Source organism: Bombina bombina, chromosome 2, assembly GCF_027579735.1.
Source record: "Bombina bombina isolate aBomBom1 chromosome 2, aBomBom1.pri, whole genome shotgun sequence".
In the NCBI taxonomy this organism is placed as follows: domain Eukaryota; kingdom Metazoa; phylum Chordata; class Amphibia; order Anura; family Bombinatoridae; genus Bombina; species Bombina bombina.
The window spans coordinates 1338496228-1338517362 of record NC_069500.1 but is presented as its reverse complement, the minus strand read 5'-3'; the positions used below and the strand labels follow the sequence as shown (position 1 = coordinate 1338517362).

The 21135-nt window shown below is 40.4% G+C and overlaps 1 protein-coding gene across 3 annotated transcripts in view; it reads left to right on the top strand.

Moving 5' to 3' along the window:
• Positions 1-21135, top strand: part of LOC128650345 (histone-lysine N-methyltransferase NSD2) — a 448512-nt gene that overhangs the window by 18930 nt on the left and 408447 nt on the right. For 2 of the 3 annotated variants that reach the window (XM_053704217.1, XM_053704218.1), the window contains exons 2-3: positions 4265-4356; positions 10996-11527. In XM_053704217.1, coding sequence (XP_053560192.1) covers positions 11000-11527 — 528 coding nt within the window. In that variant the 5' untranslated portion in view covers positions 4265-4356; positions 10996-10999. The remainder of the gene's footprint in view (positions 1-4264; positions 4357-10995; positions 11528-21135) is intronic. The other variant, XM_053704216.1, reaches the window with a different exon arrangement.

Below are 21135 nucleotides of genomic sequence, written 5' to 3'. Positions count from 1 at the left end.
TGGGCTCACTTCTGGCGGTCCTAAGACCGCGAGGCATAGCGGTGGCTCCTTACCTGGACGACATCCTGATACAGGCTTCAAGCTTTCAAATTGCCAAATCTCATACAGAGATAGTTCTGGCATTCCTGAGGTCGCATGGGTGGAAAGTGAACGAAGAAAAGAGTTCTCTATCTCCTCTCACAAGGGTTTCCTTCCTAGGGACTCTAATAGATTCTGTAGAAATGAAAATTTACCTGACTGAGTCCAGGTTATCAAAACTTCTAAATGCTTGCCATGTTCTTCACTCCATTCCGCGCCCCACGGTGGCTCAGTGCATGGAAGTAATCGGCTTAACGGTAGCGGCGATGGACATAGTGCCATTCGCGCGCCTGCATCTCAGACCGCTGCAATTATGCATGCTCAGTCAGTGGAATGGGGATTAGACAGATTTGTCCCCTCTACTAAATCTGGATCAGGAAACTAGAGATTCTCTTCTCTGGTGGTTATCTCGGGCCCATCTGTCCAAGGGTATGACCTTTCGCAGACCAGATTGGACAATTGTAACAACAGATGCCAGCCTTCTAGGTTGGGGTGCAGTCTGGAACTCCCTGAAGGCTCAGGGTTCATGGACTCAGGAGGAGAAACTCCTCCCAATAAATATTCTGGAGTTAAGAGCAATATTCAATGCTCTTCTGGCTTGGCCTCAGCAAGCAACACTGAGGTTCATCAGATTTCAGTCGGACAACATCACGACTGTGGCTTACATCAACCATCAAGGGGGAACCAGGAGTTCCCTAGCGATGTCAGAAGTCTCCAAGATAATTCGCTGGGCAGAGACTCACTCTTGCCACCTGTCAGCGATCCATATCCCAAGTGTAGAGAACTGGGAGGCGGATTTTCTAAGAGGTGTTTGCTCAATTGGTTCTCCGTTGGGGCAAACCAGAATTGGATCTCATGGCGTCTCGCCAGAACGCCAAGCTTCCTTGTTACGGATCCAGGTCCAGGGACCCAGAAGCGGCACTGATAGATGCTCTAGCAGCGCCTTGGTTCTTCAACCTGGCTTATGTGTTTCCACCGTTTCCTCTGCTCCCTCGTCTGATTGCCAAAATCAACAGGAAAGAGCATCGGTGATATTGATGGCCACGCAGGACCTGGTATGCAGACCTAGTGGACATGTCATCCTTTCCACCATGGACTCTGCCTCTGAGACAAGACCTTCTAATACAAAGTCCTTTCAATCATCCGAATCTACTTTCTCTGAGACTGACTGCATGGAGATTGAACGCTTGATCCTATCAAAGCGTGGCTTCTCCGAGTCAGTAATTGATACCTTAATACAGGCACGAAAGCCTGTCACCAGGAAAATTTACCACAAGATATGGCGTAAATATCTTCATTGGTGTGAATCCAAGAATTACTCATGGAGTAGGGTTAGGATTCCTAGGATATTGTCCTTCCTCCAAGAGGGTTTGGACAAAGGATTATCAGCTAGTTCTTTAAAGGGACAGATTTCTGCTCTGTCCTTTTACACAAGCGTCTGGCAGAAGTTCCAGACGTTCAGGCATTTTGTCAGGCTTTAGTTAGAATTAAGCCTGTTGCTCCTCCATGGAGCTTAAACTTGGTTCTTAAGGTTCTTCAAGGGGTTCTGTTTGAACCCCTTCATTCTATTGATATCAAACTTCTTTCATGGAAAGTTATTTTTCTTATGGCTATTTCCTTGGCTCGAAGAGTCTCTGAGTTATCTGCCTTACATTGTGTTTCTCCTTATCTGATCTTTCATTCATATAAAGTTGTTCTGCGTACAAAACCTGGGTTTTTACCTAAGGTGGTTTCTAACAAGAATATCAATCAAGAGATTGTTGTTCCATCATTATGTCCTAATCCTTCAAAGAAGGAACGTCTTTTGCATAATCTAGACGTAGTCTGTGCCTTGAAGTTTTACTTACAGGCTACTAAAGATTTTCGCCAAACATCTAACCTGTTTGTCGTTTACTCTGGACAGAGGAGAGGTCAGAAGGCCTCGGCAACCTCTTTCTTTTTGGCTTCGGAGTATAATCCGTTTAGCCTATGAGACTGCTGGACAGCAGCCTCCTGAAAGGATTACAGCTCATTCTACTAGAGCTGTGGCTTCCACCTGGGCCTTTAAAAATGAGGCCTCTGTTGAACAGATTTGCAAGGCTGCAACTTGGTCTTCGCTTCATACTTTTCCAAATTTTACAAATTTGATACTTTTGCTTCTTCGGAGGCTGTTTTTGGGAGAAAGGTTCTACACGCAGTGGTTCCTTCCGTTTAAGTTCCTGCCTTGTCCCTCCCATCATCAGTGTACTTTAGCTTTGGTATTGGTATCCCACAAGTAATGGATGATCTGTGGACTGGATACACTACAAGATAAATAACTTTATCAGGTAAGCATAAATTATGTTTTTCTTGGAAAGTACTCTTACTGTTGGCGGTCTGCAAACAGAGTTTTTGAATTGGCAATCTTGTCATGTGATTCTATATTTTCTCACTATTCACACGGTGAAGGCTATACTTTTTACTAAATGATTTTCTTCCTAAGGAAACTACCAATCAAGAGATGGTTGTTCCTTCATTGTGTTCAGATCATGCTAACTCTAGGTAGCGGATATTACATAATGTAAATGTAGTACTCATGAGGTGGTTTTTTTTTTTTTTTTTTTTTTTTACACAGAGCTTGACAAACCCAGGTGTGAAGGAGCCACTGGCACCTTTTAAAATTAGGCATTGGTGTCTTGGGTTAGTCCCAGTGGCGTATTTTAGGTTTTGTGCTGCCGTAGGCACACACAATTCTACTGACCCCCCCCACCCCTTAGGTTTTGCTGTATTTTGGCCACAATAATTTTTGGTCAGGGTATAATGTGACTATCAATAAACCTGAATGCACCCAGGTAAAATGTATGTGTTAATATTTATAACACTGGAACCAAAAATGGGCCAGGGCATTTTAAGGCAAAGCTGCCCCCCCCCCCCCCCCTCTATACATGTGCGTGCGCACACCACACATACACACTCTCATATGCATGCACACCACACATACACACTGCAAGCATACACACACTTGTGAATGCTAGAGGACAAACATCTAAAGAAGTGAACGTTTTAAATATTTTCTTATTAAGCCAGTAGTGGTTTCTTTTGTTTGATTAGAATCATGGTGAAATTCTCTCCAAATAATAATGTAGATTATTTTTGTAATACAGGTGATAGCTGTATCTTATAATTGATTTATCACATGGGCTTAGTAATATATTGATTTAGAGATATATGTATGTACATGGTAATGTTAACACTGTGTTTCTATTTTTGAACCTAATAAAAAATTAAATGGGAAAAAGAAAAAATAATTTTGAATGCTTTATTCAGTTTTTAAAAACTGTATTTTTATAATTTGTATTTCAAAAAATAAATTAAAATAAACCCCCTCCACACAATCAACACTTTTATAAACTGTACTGTAGAAATATTAGACCAAGTTAGTGTGTTCCTGGACCCACTAACAAGCTATGTTATGTAGTACCAAGATTAGGATAGGGTTAATATGTGGAAGGGTAGGAACAGCCCATTCTGACAGGCACACAGCCGTTTGTCAAACAAGTTTAGGAGGCAGCCTGTGCACATCTGTCAGGTCATAGTGTCAGCATAAAGTTAGGAGCAGGAATGAGGTGAGCCATTCTGAGGAGGCACAGACGTTTATCTAGCTGACAGGAAAATCTATGAACAAGGTACTACAGACTGGTAACAAGCCTTCCTACACACCAATATGAAAAAGCCCTAAAAGCTTAACCTTTCTCACTACACTAATGCAAAGCTAATTCTTCCAGCCTGTCAGCAGTGTGCAGCAAAGAACTTACGTTACCTTACCTTTTCTCTCGGCTCCCACAACACGGCAACAGCTGTCATACTCCACCCACCTCTGGTAGTTCTGTGAGGAAGGTCTGTGGACAGAGCGGCTGCCAATCAAGCTGCAGTTCTCACCAGGGCCCGGTGTTTATAAATCTAAGCTCCTGTTTTAAATTTCCTTGGTGCACTGGAATCCTTTCTGTGAAATACAAATCACTTTTATTGAGCTGTTATTTAATGTGTGTGTGTAATATAAAAATGAATTAATGTATAGATGCATAATTTTATCTATTTAGAGAAAACCCAGGGAGCCACTACGATCTGGCTACTAACTTTTTTTTTTTTTTTTTTTTTTTTTGGGTGGTCTCCATATAACTATATGCAAAATTATCTATACCCTCTCTCTCACTCACTCTCACAATAGCCAAGTGGCACGAAGGTCCGCCGCCTTCCACATTCAGAGGTTCATGAAACCTTCAAGAATAGACTTTTCAACTTCTGTTTCCACAATACCTAGTAAGATTGCTTTTAATAATTGTATCTCCCAATATAGTGATGTGAAACACAATTGTGGGTTGTGATAAAATGAATAAAAAAAAAGGAATCGACAATCGTATTATTCTCTAGAAGAGATCTACTCCATGAATCTTAATTTTATTTCATAAATTGTATTTACTGTAAAACTTTAGGCTTTACTAATTGAAAAATATGGAATTCTGAATATTTCTGGAGTTTGAAAAGTTGTTACAGAGCTGTACAAAAAATGTCAATGCTTTACAGAGGGCTTGACCAATATGTTCAAAAATTAGGAGCCAGTAAGAATATTAAGGAGCCAGGCATATTTTTAGGAGCCAGACAGTTGGATTTGTATATAGATATATGGAGAATACCCCAATAAGTTAGGAGCCAGGGGTAAAATTCTAGGAGCCAGTGGCTCCCAGGCTCCTGGGTTTGTCGAGCCCTGCTTTAATTTGCATTTATATAAATGCACATGCACACCAGCCTACACCATGATTATGTTGAACTGATCTAGCTCCTAGATTTTGAGCAGATTTGTCAAGACCTGCTCTCATCTGATTTTATCTATCTATTCTATTCATCTATCATTCTATCTATTCACACACACACACAGTTTTGCTAATTACATGAAAGAAATATAATATAAAGAAGAGTCCATGAGCTAGTGACGTATGGGATATACATTCCTACCAGGAGGGGCAAAGTTTCCCAAACCTCAAAATGCCTATAAATACACCCCTCACCACACCCACAAATCAGTTTTACAAACTTTGCCTCCTATGGAGGTGGTGAAGTAAGTTTGTGCTAGATTCTACGTTGATATGCGCTCCGCAGCAGGTTGGAGCCTGGTTTTCCTCTCAGCGTGCAGTGAATGTCAGAGGGATGTGAGGAGAGTATTGCCTATTTGAATTCAATGATCTCCTTCTACGGGGTCTATTTCATAGGTTCTCTGTTATCGGTCGTAGAGATTCATCTCTTACCTCCCTTTTCAGATCGACGATATACTCTTATATATACCATTACCTCTACTGATTTTCGTTTCAGTACTGGTTTGGCTTTCTACAACTTGTAGATGAGTGTCCTGGGGTAAGTAAGTCTTATTTTCTGTGACACTCTAAGCTATGGTTGGGCACTTTTTTATAAAGTTCTAAATATATGTATTCAAACATTTATTTGCCTTGACTCAGGATGTTCAACGTTCCTTATTTCAGACAGTCAGTTTCATATTTGGGATAATGCATATGAATAAATCAATTTTTTCTTACCTTAAAATTTGATTTTTTTCCCTGTGGGTTGTTAGGCTCGCGGGGGCTGAAAAAGCTTCATTTTATTGCGTCATTCTTGGCGCGGACTTTTTTGGCGCAAATTTTTTTTTCTGTTTTCGGCGTCATACGTGTCGCCGGAAATTACGTTTTTTTGCGCCAAGTGTCGGCGTTCCGGATGTGGCGTCATTTTTGGCGCCAAATAATGTGGGCGTCTTTTTTTTGGCGCTAAAGAAATATGGGCGTCACTATTGTCTCCACATTATTTAAGTCTCATTATTTATTGCTTCTGGTTGCTAGAAGCTTGTTCACTGGCATTTTTTCCCATTCCTGAAACTGTCATTTAAGGAATTTGATCAATTTTGCTTTATATGTTGTTTTTTCTATTACATATTGCAAGATGTCCCACGTTAACACTGAGTCAGAAGATACTTCTGGAAAATCGCTGCCTGGTGCTGGATCTACCAAAGCTAAGTGTATCTGCTGTAAACTTATGGTATCTGTTCCTCCAGCTGTTGTTTGTACTGATTGTCATGACAAACTTGTTAATGCAGATAATATTTTCTTTAGTACTGTTACATTACCTGTTGCTGTTCCGTCAACATCTAATACTCAGAGTGTTCCTGATAACATAAGAGATTTTGTTTCTAAATCCATTAAGAAGGCTATGTCTGTTATTCCTCCTTCTAGTAAACGTAAAAAGTCTTTTAAAACTTCTCATTTTTCAGATGAATTTTTAAATGATCATCATTCTGATAATGGTTCTTCTGGTTCAGAGGATTCTGTCTCAGAAGTTGATGCTGATAAATCTTCATATTTATTTAAAATGGAATTTATTCGTTCTTTACTTAAAGAAGTCTTAATTGCATTAGAAATAGAGGATTCTAGTCCTCTTGATACTAAATCTAAACGTTTAGATAAGGTTTTTAAATCTCCTGTAGTTATTCCAGAAGTTTTTCCTGTCCCTGATGCTATTTCTGAAGTAATTTCCAGGGAATGGAATAATTTGGGTAATTCATTTACTCCTTCTAAACGTTTTAAGCAATTATATCCTGTGCCATCTGACAGATTAGAGTTTTGGGACAAAATCCCTAAGGTTGATGGGGCTGTCTCTACTCTTGCTAAGCGTACTACTATTCCTACGGCAGATGGTACTTCCTTTAGGGATCCTTTAGATAGGAAAATTGAATCCTTTCTAAGAAAAGCTTACTTGTGTTCAGGTAATCTTCTTAGACCTGCTATATCTTTAGCGGATGTTGCTGCAGCTTCAACTTTTTGGTTAGAAGCTTTAGCGCAACAAGTAACAGATCATAATTCTCATAGCATTATTATTCTTCTTCAACATGCTAATTTTATTTGTGATGCCATCTTTGATATCATTAGAGTTGATGTCAGGTATATGTCTCTAGTTATTTTAGCTAGAAGAGCTTTATGGCTTAAAACATGGAATGCTGATATGTCTTCTAAGTCTACTCTGCTTTCCCTTTCTTTCCAGGGTAATAAATTATTTGGTTCTCAGTTGGATTCTATTATCTCAACTGTTACTGGAGGGAAAGGAACTTTTTTACCACAGGATAAAAAATCTAAAGGTAAATTTAGGTCTAATAATCCGTTTTCGTTCCTTTTCGTCACAACAAGGAATAAAAGCCTGATCCTTCATCCTCAGGAGCGGTATCAGTTTGGAAACCATCTCCAGTCTGGAATAAATCCAAGCCTTTTAGAAAACCAAAGCCAGCTCCCAAGTCCACATGAAGGTGCGGCCCTCATTTCAGCTCAGCTGGTAGGGGGCAGATTACGTTTTTTCAAAGAAATTTGGATCAATTCCGTTCTCAATCTTTGGATTCAGAACATTGTTTCAGAAGGGTACAGAATTGGCTTCAAGAAAAAGGCCTCCTGCAAAGAGATTTTTTCTTTCCGTGTCCCAGTAAACCCAGCGAAGGCTCAAGCATTTCTGAATTGTGTTTCAGATCTAGAGTTGGCTGGAGTAATTATGCCAGTTCCAGTTCTTGAACAGGGGCTGGGGTTTTATTCAAATCTCTTCATTGTACCAAAGAAGGAGAATTCCTTCAGACCAGTTCTGGATCTAAAAATATTGAATCGTTATGTAAGGATACCAACATTCAAAATGGTAACTGTAAGGACTATCCTGCCTTTTGTTCAGCAAGGGCATTATATGTCTACAATAGATTTACAGGATGCATATTTGCATATTCCGATTCATCCAGATCACTATCCGTTTCTGAGATTCTCTTTCCTAGACAAGCATTACCAGTTTGTGGCTCTACCGTTTGGCCTAGCAACAGCTCCAAGAATTTTTACAAAGGTTCTCGGTGCCCTTCTGTCTGTAATCAGAGAACAGGGTATTGTGGTATTTCCTTATTTGGACGATATCTTGGTACTTGCTCAGTCTTCACATTTAGCAGAATCTCATACGAATCGACTTGTGGTGTTTCTTCAACATCATGGTTGGAGGATCAATTTACCAAAAAGTTCATTGATTCCTCAGACAAGGGTAACCTTTTTAGGTTTCCAGATAGATTCAGTGTCCATGACTCTGTCTTTGACAGACAAGAGACGTCTAAAATTGATATCAGCTTGTCGAAACCTTCAGTCACAATCATTCCCTTCGGTAGCCTTATGCATGGAAATTCTCAGTCTTATGACTGCTGCATCGGACGCGATCCCCTTTGCTCGTTTTCACATGCGACCTCTTCAGCTCTGTATGCTGAACCAGTGGTGCAGGGATTACACAAAGATATCTCAATTAATATCTTTAAAACCGATTGTACGACACTCTCTGACGTGGTGGACAGATCACCATCGTTCAGGGGGCTTCTTTTGTTCTTCCGACCTGGACTGTAATTTCAACAGATGCAAGTCTGACAGGTTGGGGAGCTGTGTGGGGGTCTCTGACAGCACAAGGGGTTTGGGAATCTCAGGAGGTGAGATTACCGATCAATATTTTGGAACTCCATGCAATTTTCAGAGCTCTTCAGTCATGGCCTCTTCTAAAGAGAGAATCGTTCATTTGTTTTCAGACAATGTCACAACTGTGGCATACATCAATCATCAAGGAGGGACTCACAGTCCTCTGGCTATGAAAGAAGTATCTCGAATACTGGTATGGGCGGAATCCAGCTCCTGTCTAGTTTCTGCGGTTCATATCCCAGGTATAGACGATTGGGAAGCGGATTATCTCAGTCGCCAAACGTTACATCCGGGCGAATGGTCTCTTCACCCAGAGGTATTTCTTCAGATAGTTCAAATGTGGGGACTTCCAGAAATAGATCTGATGGCCTCTCATCTAAACAAGAAACTTCCCAGGTATCTGTCCAGATCCAGGGATCCTCAAGCGGAAGCAGTGGATGCATTGTCTCTTCCTTGGAAGTATCATCCTGCCTATATCTTTCCGCCTCTAGTTCTTCTTCCAAGAGTAATCTCCAAGATTCTGAAGGAATGCTAGTTTGTTCTGCTGGTAGCTCCAGCATGGCCTCACAGGTTTTGTTATGCGGATCTTGTCCAGATGGCCTCTTGCCAACCGTGGACTCTTCCGTTAAGACCAGACCTGTCGCAAGGTCCTTTTTTCCATCAGGATCTCAAATTTAAAGGTGTGGAGATTGAACTCTTGATTCTTAGTCAAAGAGGTTTCTCTGACTCTGTGATTAATACTATGTTACAGGCTCGTAAATCCGTATCTAGGGAGATATATTATCGAGTCTGGAAGACTTATATTTCTTGGTGTCTTTCTCATCATTTTTCCTGGCCTTCTTTTAGAATTCCGAGAATTTTACAGTTTCTTCAGGATGGTTTGGATAAAGGTTTGTCTGCAAGTTCCTTGAAAGGACAAATCTCTGCTCTTTCTGTTCTTTTTCACAGAAAGATTGCTAATCTTCCTGATATTCATGGTTTTGTACAAGCTTTGGTTCGTATAAAACCTGTCATTAAGTCAATTTCTCCTCCTTGGAGTTTGAATTTGGTTCTGGGGGCTCTTCAAGCTCCTCCGTTTGAACCTATGCATTCATTGGACATTAAATTACTTTCTTGGAAAGTTTTGTTCCTTTTGGCCATCTCTTCTGCCAGAAGAGTTTCTGAATTATCTGCTCTTTCTTGTGAGTCTCTTTTTCTGATTTTTCACCAGGATAAGGCGGTGTTGCGAACTTCTTTTAAATTTTTACCTAAGGTTGTGAATTCTAACAACATTAGTAGAGAAATTGTGGTTCCATCATTATGTCCTAATCCTAAGAATTCTAAGGAGAAATCATTGCATTCTTTGGATGTAGTTAGAGCTTTGAAATATTATGTTGAAGCTACTAAGAATTTCAGAAAGACTTCTAGTCTTTTTGTTATCTTTTCCGGTTCTAGGAAAGGTCAGAAGGCCTCTGCCATTTCTTTGGCATCTTGGTTGAAATCTTTAATTCATCATGCTTATGTTGAGTCGGGTAAAACTCTGCCTCAAAGGATTACAGCTCATTCTACTAGGTCAGTTTCTACTTCCTGGGCGTTTAGGAATGAAGCTTTGGTTGATCAGATTTGCAAAGCAGCAACTTGGTCTTCTTTGCATACTTTTACTAAATTCTACCATTTTGATGTGTTTTCTTCTTCTGAAGCTGTTTTTGGTAGAAAAGTACTTCAGGCAGCTGTTTCAGTTTGAATCTTCTGCTTATATTTTCAGTTTTTTTCTTTATAAGATTTAAACTTTATTTTTTGGTGTGGATTTTTTTCAGCGGAATTGGCTGTCTTTATTTTATCCCTCCCTCTCTAGTGACTCTTGCGTGGAAGATCCACATCTTGGGTAGTCATTATCCCATACGTCACTAGCTCATGGACTCTTGCTAATTACATGAAAGAAAACATAATTTATGTAAGAACTTACCTGATAAATTCATTTCTTTCATATTAGCAAGAGTCCATGAGGCCCACCCTTTTTTGTGGTGGCTATTTTTTGGTATAAAGCACAATTATTCCAATTCCTTATATTTATGCTTCACACTTTTTTCTTATCACCCCACTTCTTGGCTATTCGTTAAACTGATTGAGGGGTGTATTTATAGGCATTTTGAGGTTTGGGAAACTTTGCCCCTCCTGGTAGGAATGTATATCCCATACGTCACTAGCTCATGGACTCTTGCTAATATGAAAGAAATTAATTTATCAGGTAAGTTCTTACATAAATTATGTTTTTATTAAGAGAATCGGTGGCAGGTGTGTGTTTTTTTTTTTTTTTTTTTTTTTTTAAATTTTTTACTTCATATGCCTAATATGCTTTTGTCTTTTATTTTTTTTTATTTTTTTCTTCTTCTAGTGTGAAATTCATGAAAACTTGAACACTATCTGTATTTTTTTTAATTTTTTTTTTATTTTTTTTATCATAAAGCACCATGAAACCAGTACCTCATATCATTGGTAACTCCACTGTGAAGACATCAAATGCAGACATGAATCAAGACTGCTCTGTATTCTTGGGAAAAGCACAGATTTCAGCAACTCTTCAGGAAGGTGTTATACAAAAGCTCAATGGCCATGATGCATTGCCTTTTATTCCAGCTGAAAAACTGAAGGATCTAACATCACACGTGTTTAATGGAGAATCTGGTGCCCATGATGCTATAGTGCGTTTTGACACTCAAGAAATACAAGGTATTGGGACTCCACCCAACTCAACACCTACTAAAAATGGTTCCCCGGAAATAAAGCTGAAGATCACAAAAACCTATATGAACGGAAAGCCTCTGTTCGAGTCTTCCATATGTGGTGAAAGTAGCGAGAGTCCTCCAGAACTCGAAGACACTGATCAGAAGAGCAAGAGAGGAAATAAAAGGAAAAGTATAAAGTTTGAATCACCTGAAGATAAATTGGCCATTGAAGCTTTGTCCACATCAAGTTCTTCTGAATCATCTGAAATGAAGGTATTTTTAATCTATTGCTGTGTTTTTTTTTTTTTTTTTTTTTAAATATAAAGTTATGCTTAACGTTTTTGTAAGTCTTACAAATTCTTAAAGTTTAGGCTAATAGGATGTTTACAATATGGCTTAAAATATGTGTCTGCCTAAAGAAGTCACTGAAAAGCGCTAAAATTACTGCGGGAAGTGCTAGTATCATATATAAGAGAGGATGTAGTGATCAAAAATTCGGATAAGGGGGGGCTCCATCGTAGTTATGGATAGATCCTCCTATATACAGGAAGCTCTTTGGCAGTTACAAGATAAAGAAGTTTGACACCCTTCCAATCAACCCTTCTTTAAAGCGACAGTCTACCATAGAATTGTTATTGTTTTAAAAGATAGATAATCCCTTTATTACTCATTCCTCAGTTTTACATAACCAACACAGTTATATTAATATACTTTTTACCTCTGTGATTACCTCTAAGAACCTTCTTCCAGCCCCCTGATCACATGACTGTGACTTTTTTTTTTATCTATTGTCTTGCATTTAGCATTGTTTTGTGCTAAATCTTAAAGGGACAGTATACACTCATTTTCATTTAACTGCATGTAATAGACACTACTATAAAGAATAAGATGCACAGATTCTGATATAAAAATCCAGTATAAAACAGTTTAAAAACTTACTTAGAAGCTGTCAGTTTGGCTCTGTTGAAAAGGTAGGTGGAAAGCCCACTGCAAGTGGCAAATAAGACACTCCCCCCCCCCCTTCTTTTGCATATGAAAAGACCCTTTACACAAACAGGAGCAAGCTGGAGAAGGTAGCTGACGGTATTCACATAAAACTTTGGGGCTTGGTTAGGAGTCTGAAAATCAGAGCAATGTTATTTAAAAATAAGCAAACCTATACATTTATTTAAAAAAAACAAACTTTATGGGCTATATAAATCATCTACAAAACATTTATGCAAAGAAAAAATGAGTGTATAATGTCCCTTTTTAAATAACTTTCTGTGCCCAAACACAGTGTTATCTATATGGCCCACGTGTTGAAAAGAGATTTAAAAAGCATGTGATAAGAGGCAGCCCTCAAAGGCTTAGTAATTAGCATATGAGCCTACCTATGTTTAAACTAAGAATACCAAGAGAAAAAAGCAAATTTGATGATGAAAGTAAATAGGAAAGTTGATTAAAATTAAAAGTCCTATCTAAACAATGAAAGTTTAATTTATTCTAGACTGTCCCTTTAACTTATGGGAGAAAACTGAAGGGGTTGCTTGATGATGGGTTGGAGCAGGGGGGGAGTGATGGATCTTGCTACCTTTTGAATGCCTATATGTAGATGGTGATACCGACTTTTCATCACTTACCAAAGGTACACAAGTCCATCATGGACATCAAAGGACGTCCTATTGTATCAGGGATAGGTTCCCTCTTTGAAAATCTTTCCAATTGGATAGAGTCCCTGCTCCAGCCCATTGTCTGGCAACTACCATCATTTCTAAAAGATACCAAACATTTACTTAATTTAACTGATAATTTTGTTTGGAAAAGCGAGCTTAGCTGGGAAACAGTAGATGTGGTAGGCCTGTATTCAGCCATACTTCATAAAAAAGGGTTACAGGCTATGGAGTATATGCTCAACACATTCAGTAACTTATGATGACAATCTGAATTCCTTCATACTAAGGACACAACAGTTTTTGTTGACACACAACAATTTTGAGTTTAATAATGTATTTTATCTGCAGAGACGTGGGACAGCTATGGGGGCAAAATTTGCCCCAACCTTAATATGGGGTCAATAGTTGCTTACAAGCGGTACATTGGCGACCTACTGTTTATTTGATCAGGGTCTGACAATGAATATCAGCAATTTGTGGAATATTTTAACCAGAATGCAGTGGGTCTTCAATTTACTGCAGTTCACAATAAAACTCAGGTGTCCTATTTGGATGTGGTGACAGTAATAATCATAGTGGTTTCATCACTTTATGTTAAACCAATTGGTGAATGCCTTACTTCATGCCAAGAGTTGCCACCCACGCCATATGAATTATGGCGTGGCAAAGGGGCAGTTCATTAGAATTAAGAGGAACTGCTCAGAGGAGACAGAATTTTTGACAGAAAGTAAGACTTTGAGGGACAAACTGAAAGCTAGGGGTTATCCAGATGGACCAATAAAGCATATATGGAAGTTCAAATGTCTAGGTCAGATCTGCTCAAACCTAAGAGAAACAGGGACAGAGTTGATAGCCAACAGAAAAGCGAGATACCGTTCGTAACTACTTATTCTAACCAATATAGGGAAGTCGGTAATATTATTAAGAATTATCTCCCTAGTCTTAAAGCAGACAAGTTACTTGAGAATGTTGTTGACAAGGGCTGTCACTTTGTTTCCAAAAGGAATATCACCATAGGAAATATGGTTTCACCTAGTGCACTAAGGAAAATGAAGAAAGAGTAGTTGACTCGCCTGCAAAGGTCACTATAGGTGCGGGAGACCTAGCTGAAAAACTTTGCTTATCTGTGTGTGAGTACAAGCTATACAGTCACAATACACACGGCAGGTTTTTGACTGCAATTTTTGTACCAATTGCAGATCTGAATATGCTGTATACATGATGACCTGCACATCTTGTGGGATACAGTACATAGGGTGTACCTCTAGAGAGACCCGAGTTAGAATTTGTGAGCATTTAAATGATATAGAGAGTGGTAGGGCTGTCACAGGTGCAGCCAAACATTTAATCTATGACCATGACAAAGATGTAAAGACATTTGTCTGGATGATCATAGATTTGATAATATCCAAACCAAGGGGTGGCAGTAGGACCACAGAATTTTCAAAAAGGAAGCATTTTGGATTTTCAAAATGCACACACATAGGCCTAAGGGAATTAATGTTGAAGGGGACTTAAATACAGACTACTGCCAGTGATTAAGTCAGTTATTATAACATACATAAGTGTTATCTTATACATTACATTTCATTGCTAAAGCTAGCTCCTTCTAAGTAATAGAGCTCTGAGGAAAGGTCAGACTACAAATAGCACATGTGGGAGGAATCAAATTGTTTAATCAGACGGATAAATGGTTGATGAGCGATTATGTATGTATGTTTTTCGCTAATAATATAAGCAACACTATAGAAGTTGCTCTTATAAACATAAGATCAAATTGAAAGGACTACCCATATTTGCTATGATTTAGGCAAAACATATGTTTTGGCTTATGCAGTAGTTAATTAAAATGACATAAGTTAGATTATCTGTATATTCTGTGTTTTAAGATATTAGAACAATCACAGCATTTCATCTATTGACAAAATGTAAGCTGCGCACTATAAAGATCATAATTACTAGACTACTAACCAAAGGGATATGATCTAATAGGATCGTATATACCTGTGTGGACAATATGAATTTAAACTTAGTAATAAACAAACCTGTTGAGAGATAAGGGTACTGTCAAGTAGTGTGGGCTGCTGTTTCTTTAAATACAGGTTGATAATTAAGGGCACATTTTGAGATGGCCAATGAGATTGTAAGGAGGTGTTTAAAAGCTTCCCAGGTACCAGAGACGATAGTCTGAATAAGGCCAGTTGGGGCCGAAACACGTCAAACTAGTCTGCAAAGATTGTGCCCTTTTTGTTTTTATTATTATTGTGAGCCATGTTTTAACTTACGTTTATTAATAAAGAAGCTTTTTACCTAACCGGGTTGGAGTATGTATGTATGTTCTCTATCAATAGGAATTATTATTTCTCACAATCAAAATGTTATCACAAAAAAGTTTCAGAAAAGCTTATCCCACACAATTATATAAAACATAAACCATGCATAAGAAATGGTGACGGGTCACTATCACATTAAATATGCGTATATTTAACGTGATAGTGACGGTCACTGTTTGTTATGCATTGTTTGTTTTATATCATTGTGTGGGATAACCTTTTGTGATAAACTTTTTTTTGTGATACATTTTATTGTGAGAAATGATAATTTCCTTTTGAGAGACTTTCTCTGCTTTTTCTTCTCTTTTCTTCTTCTTCGCTCCTCTGCTTTTTCTTCTTCTTCGCTCCTCTTTTTTCTTCTTCTTCGCTCCTCTTTTTCTCTTGTTAAGTGTAGTCAGTCCACGGGTCATCCATTACTTATGGGATTATATCTCTTCCCCAACAGGAAGTTGCAAGAGGATCACCCAAGCAGAGCTGCTATATAGCTCCTCCCCTCACATGTCATATCCAGTCATTCTCTTGCAACCTAACTAAAGATAGGTCGTTGTGAGAGGTCTGTGGTGTTTTTAAACTTAGTTTATTTCTTCAATCAAAAGTTTATTTTAAATGGCACCGGAGTGTGCTGTTTGTTCTCAGGCAGCATTAGAAGAAGAATCTGCCTGCGTTTTCTATGATCTTAGCAGACGTAACTAAGATCCACTGGCTGTTCTCACACATTCTGAGGAGTGAGGTAACTTCAGAAAAGGAGAATAGCATGCAGGGCCCCCCTGCAAACGAGGTATGTGCAGTAAAATTTTTTTCTAAGGAATGGAATTGACTGAGAAAATACTGCTAATACCAATGTAATGTAAGTACAGCCTTAAATGCAGTGGTAGCGACTGGTATTAGGCTGATGAGTGTGTGTACACTGAAGTATTTTTCTAGGGAATGGAATTTGACTCAGAAAATACTGTTAATACTGAAGTAATGTATGAGCCTTAACTGCAGTAAAAGCGACTGGTAGCAGGCTTATTAATAACACTTCATAGCTTTTAAAACGTTTACTAGCATGTTAATCGTTTTTTGTGAGGTACTTGGTGATGAAACTTATTGGGGCATGATTTTTACCACATGGCTATCTTTGTTTTCTGCATAGAAACAGTTAACTGAGCTTCCCCACTGTTGTAATATGAGTGGGAGGGGCCTATTTTAGCGCTTTTTTGCGCAGTAAAAATTCAGTCACAATCTTCCTACTTCATCCTCCATGATCCAGGACGTCTCTAGAGAGCTCAGGGGTCTTCAAAATTCATTTTGAGGGAGGTAATCAGTCACAGCAGACCTGTGACAGTGTTTGACTGTGATAAAAACGTTAATTATTAATTTATCCGTTTTTGGGTATTAAGGGGTTAATCATCCTTTTGCTGGTGGGTGCAATCCTTTGCTAACTTAATACATTTAATGTGAAAATTTGGTTGCTATAACTAATTTGGTTCATTGTTATTTCAACTTTGACAGCTTTTTGTGCTTCTTAAAGGCGCAGTAGCGTTTTTTTATATTGCTTGTAAATTTATTTGAAAGTATTTTCCAAGCTTGCTAGTCTCATTGCTAGTCTGTTTAAACATGTCTGACACAGATGAATCTCTTTGTTCACTATGTTTGAAGGCCAATGTGGAGCCCCATAGAAATTTGTGTACTAAATGCATTGATGTCACTTTAAATAAAAGTCAATCTTTACATGTAAAGAAATTATCACCAGACAACGAGGGGGAAGTTATGCCGACTAACTCTCCTCACGTGTCAGTACCTTCGCCTCCCGCTCAGGAGGATCGTGATATTGTGGCATCAGAGAGGCCCATACAAATCACTTTGCAAGACATGGCTACTGTTATGACAGAAGTATTATCTAAATTGCCAGAATTAAGAGGCAAGCGCGATTGCTCTGGGTTAAGGACAGAGCGCGCTGATGATGGGAGAGCCATGTCTGATACTGCGTCACAATTTGCAGAACATGAGGACGGAGAGCTTCATTCTGTGGGTGACGGATCTGATCCAGGGAGACTGGATTCAGAGATTTCTAATTTTAAATTTAAGCTTGAGAACCTCCGCGTATTGCTAGGGGAGGTATTAGCGGCTCTGAATGATTGTAACACGGTTGCAATTCCAGAGAAATTATGTAGGCTGGATAGATACTATGCGGTACCGGTGTGTACTGACGTTTTTCCTATACCTAAGAGGCTTACAGAAATTAGCAAGGAGTGGGATAGACCCGGTGTGCCCTTTTCCCCCCCTCCTATATTTAGGAAAATGTTTCCAATAGACGCCACCACACGGGACTTATGGCAGACTGTCCCTAAGGTGGAGGGAGCAGTTTCTACTTTAGCCAAGCGTACCACTATCCCGGTGGAGGATAGTTGTGCCTTTTCAGATCCAATGGATAAAAAATTAGAAGGTTACCTTAAGAAAATGTTTGTTCAACAAGGTTTTATCTTACAGCCCCTTGCATGCATTGCGCCTGTCACTGCTGCGGCGGCTGCATTCTGGTTTGAGTCTCTGGAAGAGGCCATTCGCACAGCTCCATTGGATGAAATTATGAACAAGCTTAAAGCACTTAAGCTAGCTAACGCATTTGTTTCTGATGCCGTCGTACATTTAACCAAACTTACGGCTAAGAACTCCGGATTCGCCATCCAAGCGCGCAGAGCGCTATGGCTTAAATCCTGGTCAGCTGACGTGACATCTAAATTGCTTAATATTCCTTTCAAAGGACAGACCTTATTCGGGTCCGGCTTGAAAGAAATTATCGCTGACATTACGGGAGGTAAGGGCCATGCTCTACCTCAGGACAGGGCCAAATCAAAGGCCAAACAGTCTAATTTTCGTGCCTTTCGTAACCTCAAGGCAGGAGCAGCATCAACTTCCTCCGCTCCAAAACAGGAAGGAGCTGTTGCTCGTTACAGACAGGGCTGGAAAACTAACCAGTCCTGGAATAAGGGCAAGCAGGCCAGAAAACCTGCTGCTGCCCCTAAGACAGCATGAAGAGAGGGCCCCCTATCCGGAAACGGATCTAGTGGGGGGCAGACTTTCTCTCTTTGCCCAGGCTTGGGCAAGATGTCCAGGATCCCTGGGCGTTGGAAATCATATCTCAGGGATATCTTCTGGACTTCAAAGCTTCTCCTCCACAAGGGAGATTTCATCTTTCAAGGTTATCAGCAAACCAAATAAAGAAAGAGGCAATTCTACGCTGTGTACAAGACCTCTTACTAATGGGGGTGATCCACCCAGTTCCGCGGACGGAACAAGGGCAAGGATTCTATTCAAATCTATTTGTGGTTCCCAAGAAAGAGGGAACCTTCAGACCAATCTTGGACTTAAAAATCCTAAACAAATTCCTAAGAGTTCCATCATTCAAAATGGAAACTATTCGAACCATCCTACCCATGATCCAAGAGGGTCAGTACATGACCACAGTGGATTTAAAGGATGCCTACCTTCACATACCGATTCACAAGGATCATTATCGGTACCTAAGATTTGCCTTCCTAGACAGGCATTACCAGTTTGTAGCTCTTCCCTTCGGGTTAGCTACGGCTCCAAGAATCTTTACAAAGGTTCTGGGCTCACTTCTGGCGGTACTAAGACCGCGAGGCATAGCGGTGGCTCCGTACCTAGACGACATTCTGATACAAGCGTCAAGTTTTCAAACTGCCAGGTCTCATACAGAGATAGTTCTGGCATTTCTGAGGTCGCATGGGTGGAAGGTGAACGTGGAAAAGAGTTCTCTATTACCACTTACAAGGGTTCCCTTCCTAGGGACTCTTATAGATTCTGTAGAGATGAGAATTTACCTGACGGAGGCCAGGTTATCAAAACTTCTAAATGCTTGCCGTGCCCTTCATTCCATTCCACACCCGTTAGTAGCTCAGTGCATGGAAGTAATCGGCTTAATGGTAGCGGCAATGGACATAGTACCATTTGCGCGCCTGCATCTCAGACCGCTGCAATTGTGCATGCTAAGTCAGTGGAATGGGGATTACTCAGATTTGTCCCCTCGGCTAAATCTGGATCAAGAGACCAGAGAATCTCTTCTATGGTGGCTTTTTCGGCCCCATCTGTCCAAGGGGATGACCTTTCGCAGGCCAGATTGGACGATTGTAACAACAGGCGCCAGCCTTCTAGGTTGGGGCGCAGTCTGGAATTCCCTGAGGGCTCAGGGATCATGGACTCAGGAGGAGAAACTCCTCCCAATAAATATTCTGGAGTTAAGAGCAATATTCAATGCTCTTCTAGCTTGGCCTCAGTTAGCAACTCTGAGGTTCATCAGATTTCAGTCGGACACCATCACGACTATGGCTTACATCAACCATCAAGGGGGAACCAGAAGTTCCCTAGCGATGTTGGAAGTCTCAAAGATAATTCGCTGGGCAGAGTCTCACTCTTGCCACCTGTCAGCGATCTACATCCCAGGCGTGGAGAACTGGGAGGCGGATTTTCTAAGTCGCCAGACTTTTCATCCGGGGGAGTGGGAACTTCATCCGGAGGTCTTTGCTCAACTGATTCATCGTTGGGGCAAACCAGATCTGGATCTCATGGCGTCTCGCCAGAACGCCAAGCTTCCTTGTTACGGATCCAGGTCCAGGGATTTTATTTCGGATGCCGCCTTTCAGATTGACAAGTTAGCGGCTAAGAATGTCGGATTTGCCATTTTAGAGCGTTATGGTTAAAGTCTTGGTCTGCTGATGTGTCATTTAAGTCAAAGCTTTTGACTATTCCTTTCAAAGGAAAAACCCTAATCGGGCCTGACTTGAAAGAAATCATTTCTGACATTACGGAAGATAAGGGTCATCTCCTACCTCAGGATAAAGCAGCTAAGCTGAGGGGCAAACAAAATAATTTTCGTTCCTTTCGGAATTTCAAAGGAGTCCCCGCTTCTTCCGCTAAACAGGAAGGGAATTTTGCTCAAGCCAAGTACGTCTGGAGACCCAACCAGGCTTGGAACAAAGGTAAACAACCCAAGAAGCCTGCTGCTGCTCCCAAGACAGCATGAAGGGGCGGCCTCAGTTGGCTTCGGCCAAATTCATCCGTTTTCAGTCGGACAACATCACGACTGTAGCTTACATCAATCATTAGGGAGGAACAAGGAGTTCCTTAGCAATGACAGAAGTATCCAAGATAATTCGGTGGGCGGAGGCTCACTCTTATCTGTCAGCAATCTACCTCTCAGGAGTGGACAACTGGGAAGCAGACTTTTTAACCAGACAGACGTTTCATCCGGGGGAGTGGGAACTCCATCCGGAGGTGTCTTCCACCCTGATTCTCAGATGGGGCAGACCGGAGTTAGATCTGATGGCATCTCGTCAGACTGCCAAGATACGGATCCAGGTCAAGGGATCCTCAGGCCAAACTGATAGATGCCTTGGCAGTGCCTTGGTCGTTCAACCTAGCTTATGTGTTTCCACCGTTTGCTCTCCTTCCCCGGGTGATTGCACGGATCAAACAGGAGAGGGCTTCAGTAATTCTAATCGTGCCTGTGTGGCCTCGCAGGACTTGGTATGCCGATCTTGTGGACATGTCTTCTCTGCCGCCGTGGAAGCTTCCATTGAGTCAGGACCTACTAATTCAGGGACCCTTCCATCTTCCGAATTTGATTTCTCTGCAGCTGACTGCTTCGAGATTTAACGCTTGATTTTATCTAAGTGGGGGTTCTCTGATTCGGTCATTGATACTTTGATTCAGGCACGTAAGCCTGTCACTATAAAGATCTACCATAAGATATGGCGTAAATATCTTTATTGGTGCGAATCCAAGGGCTACTCATGGAGTAGAGTTAGGATTCCCAGGATTTTATCTTTTTTCTCCAAGAAGGATTGGAGAAAGGGTTATCACCAAGTTCCTTAACGGGACAAATTTCTGCTTT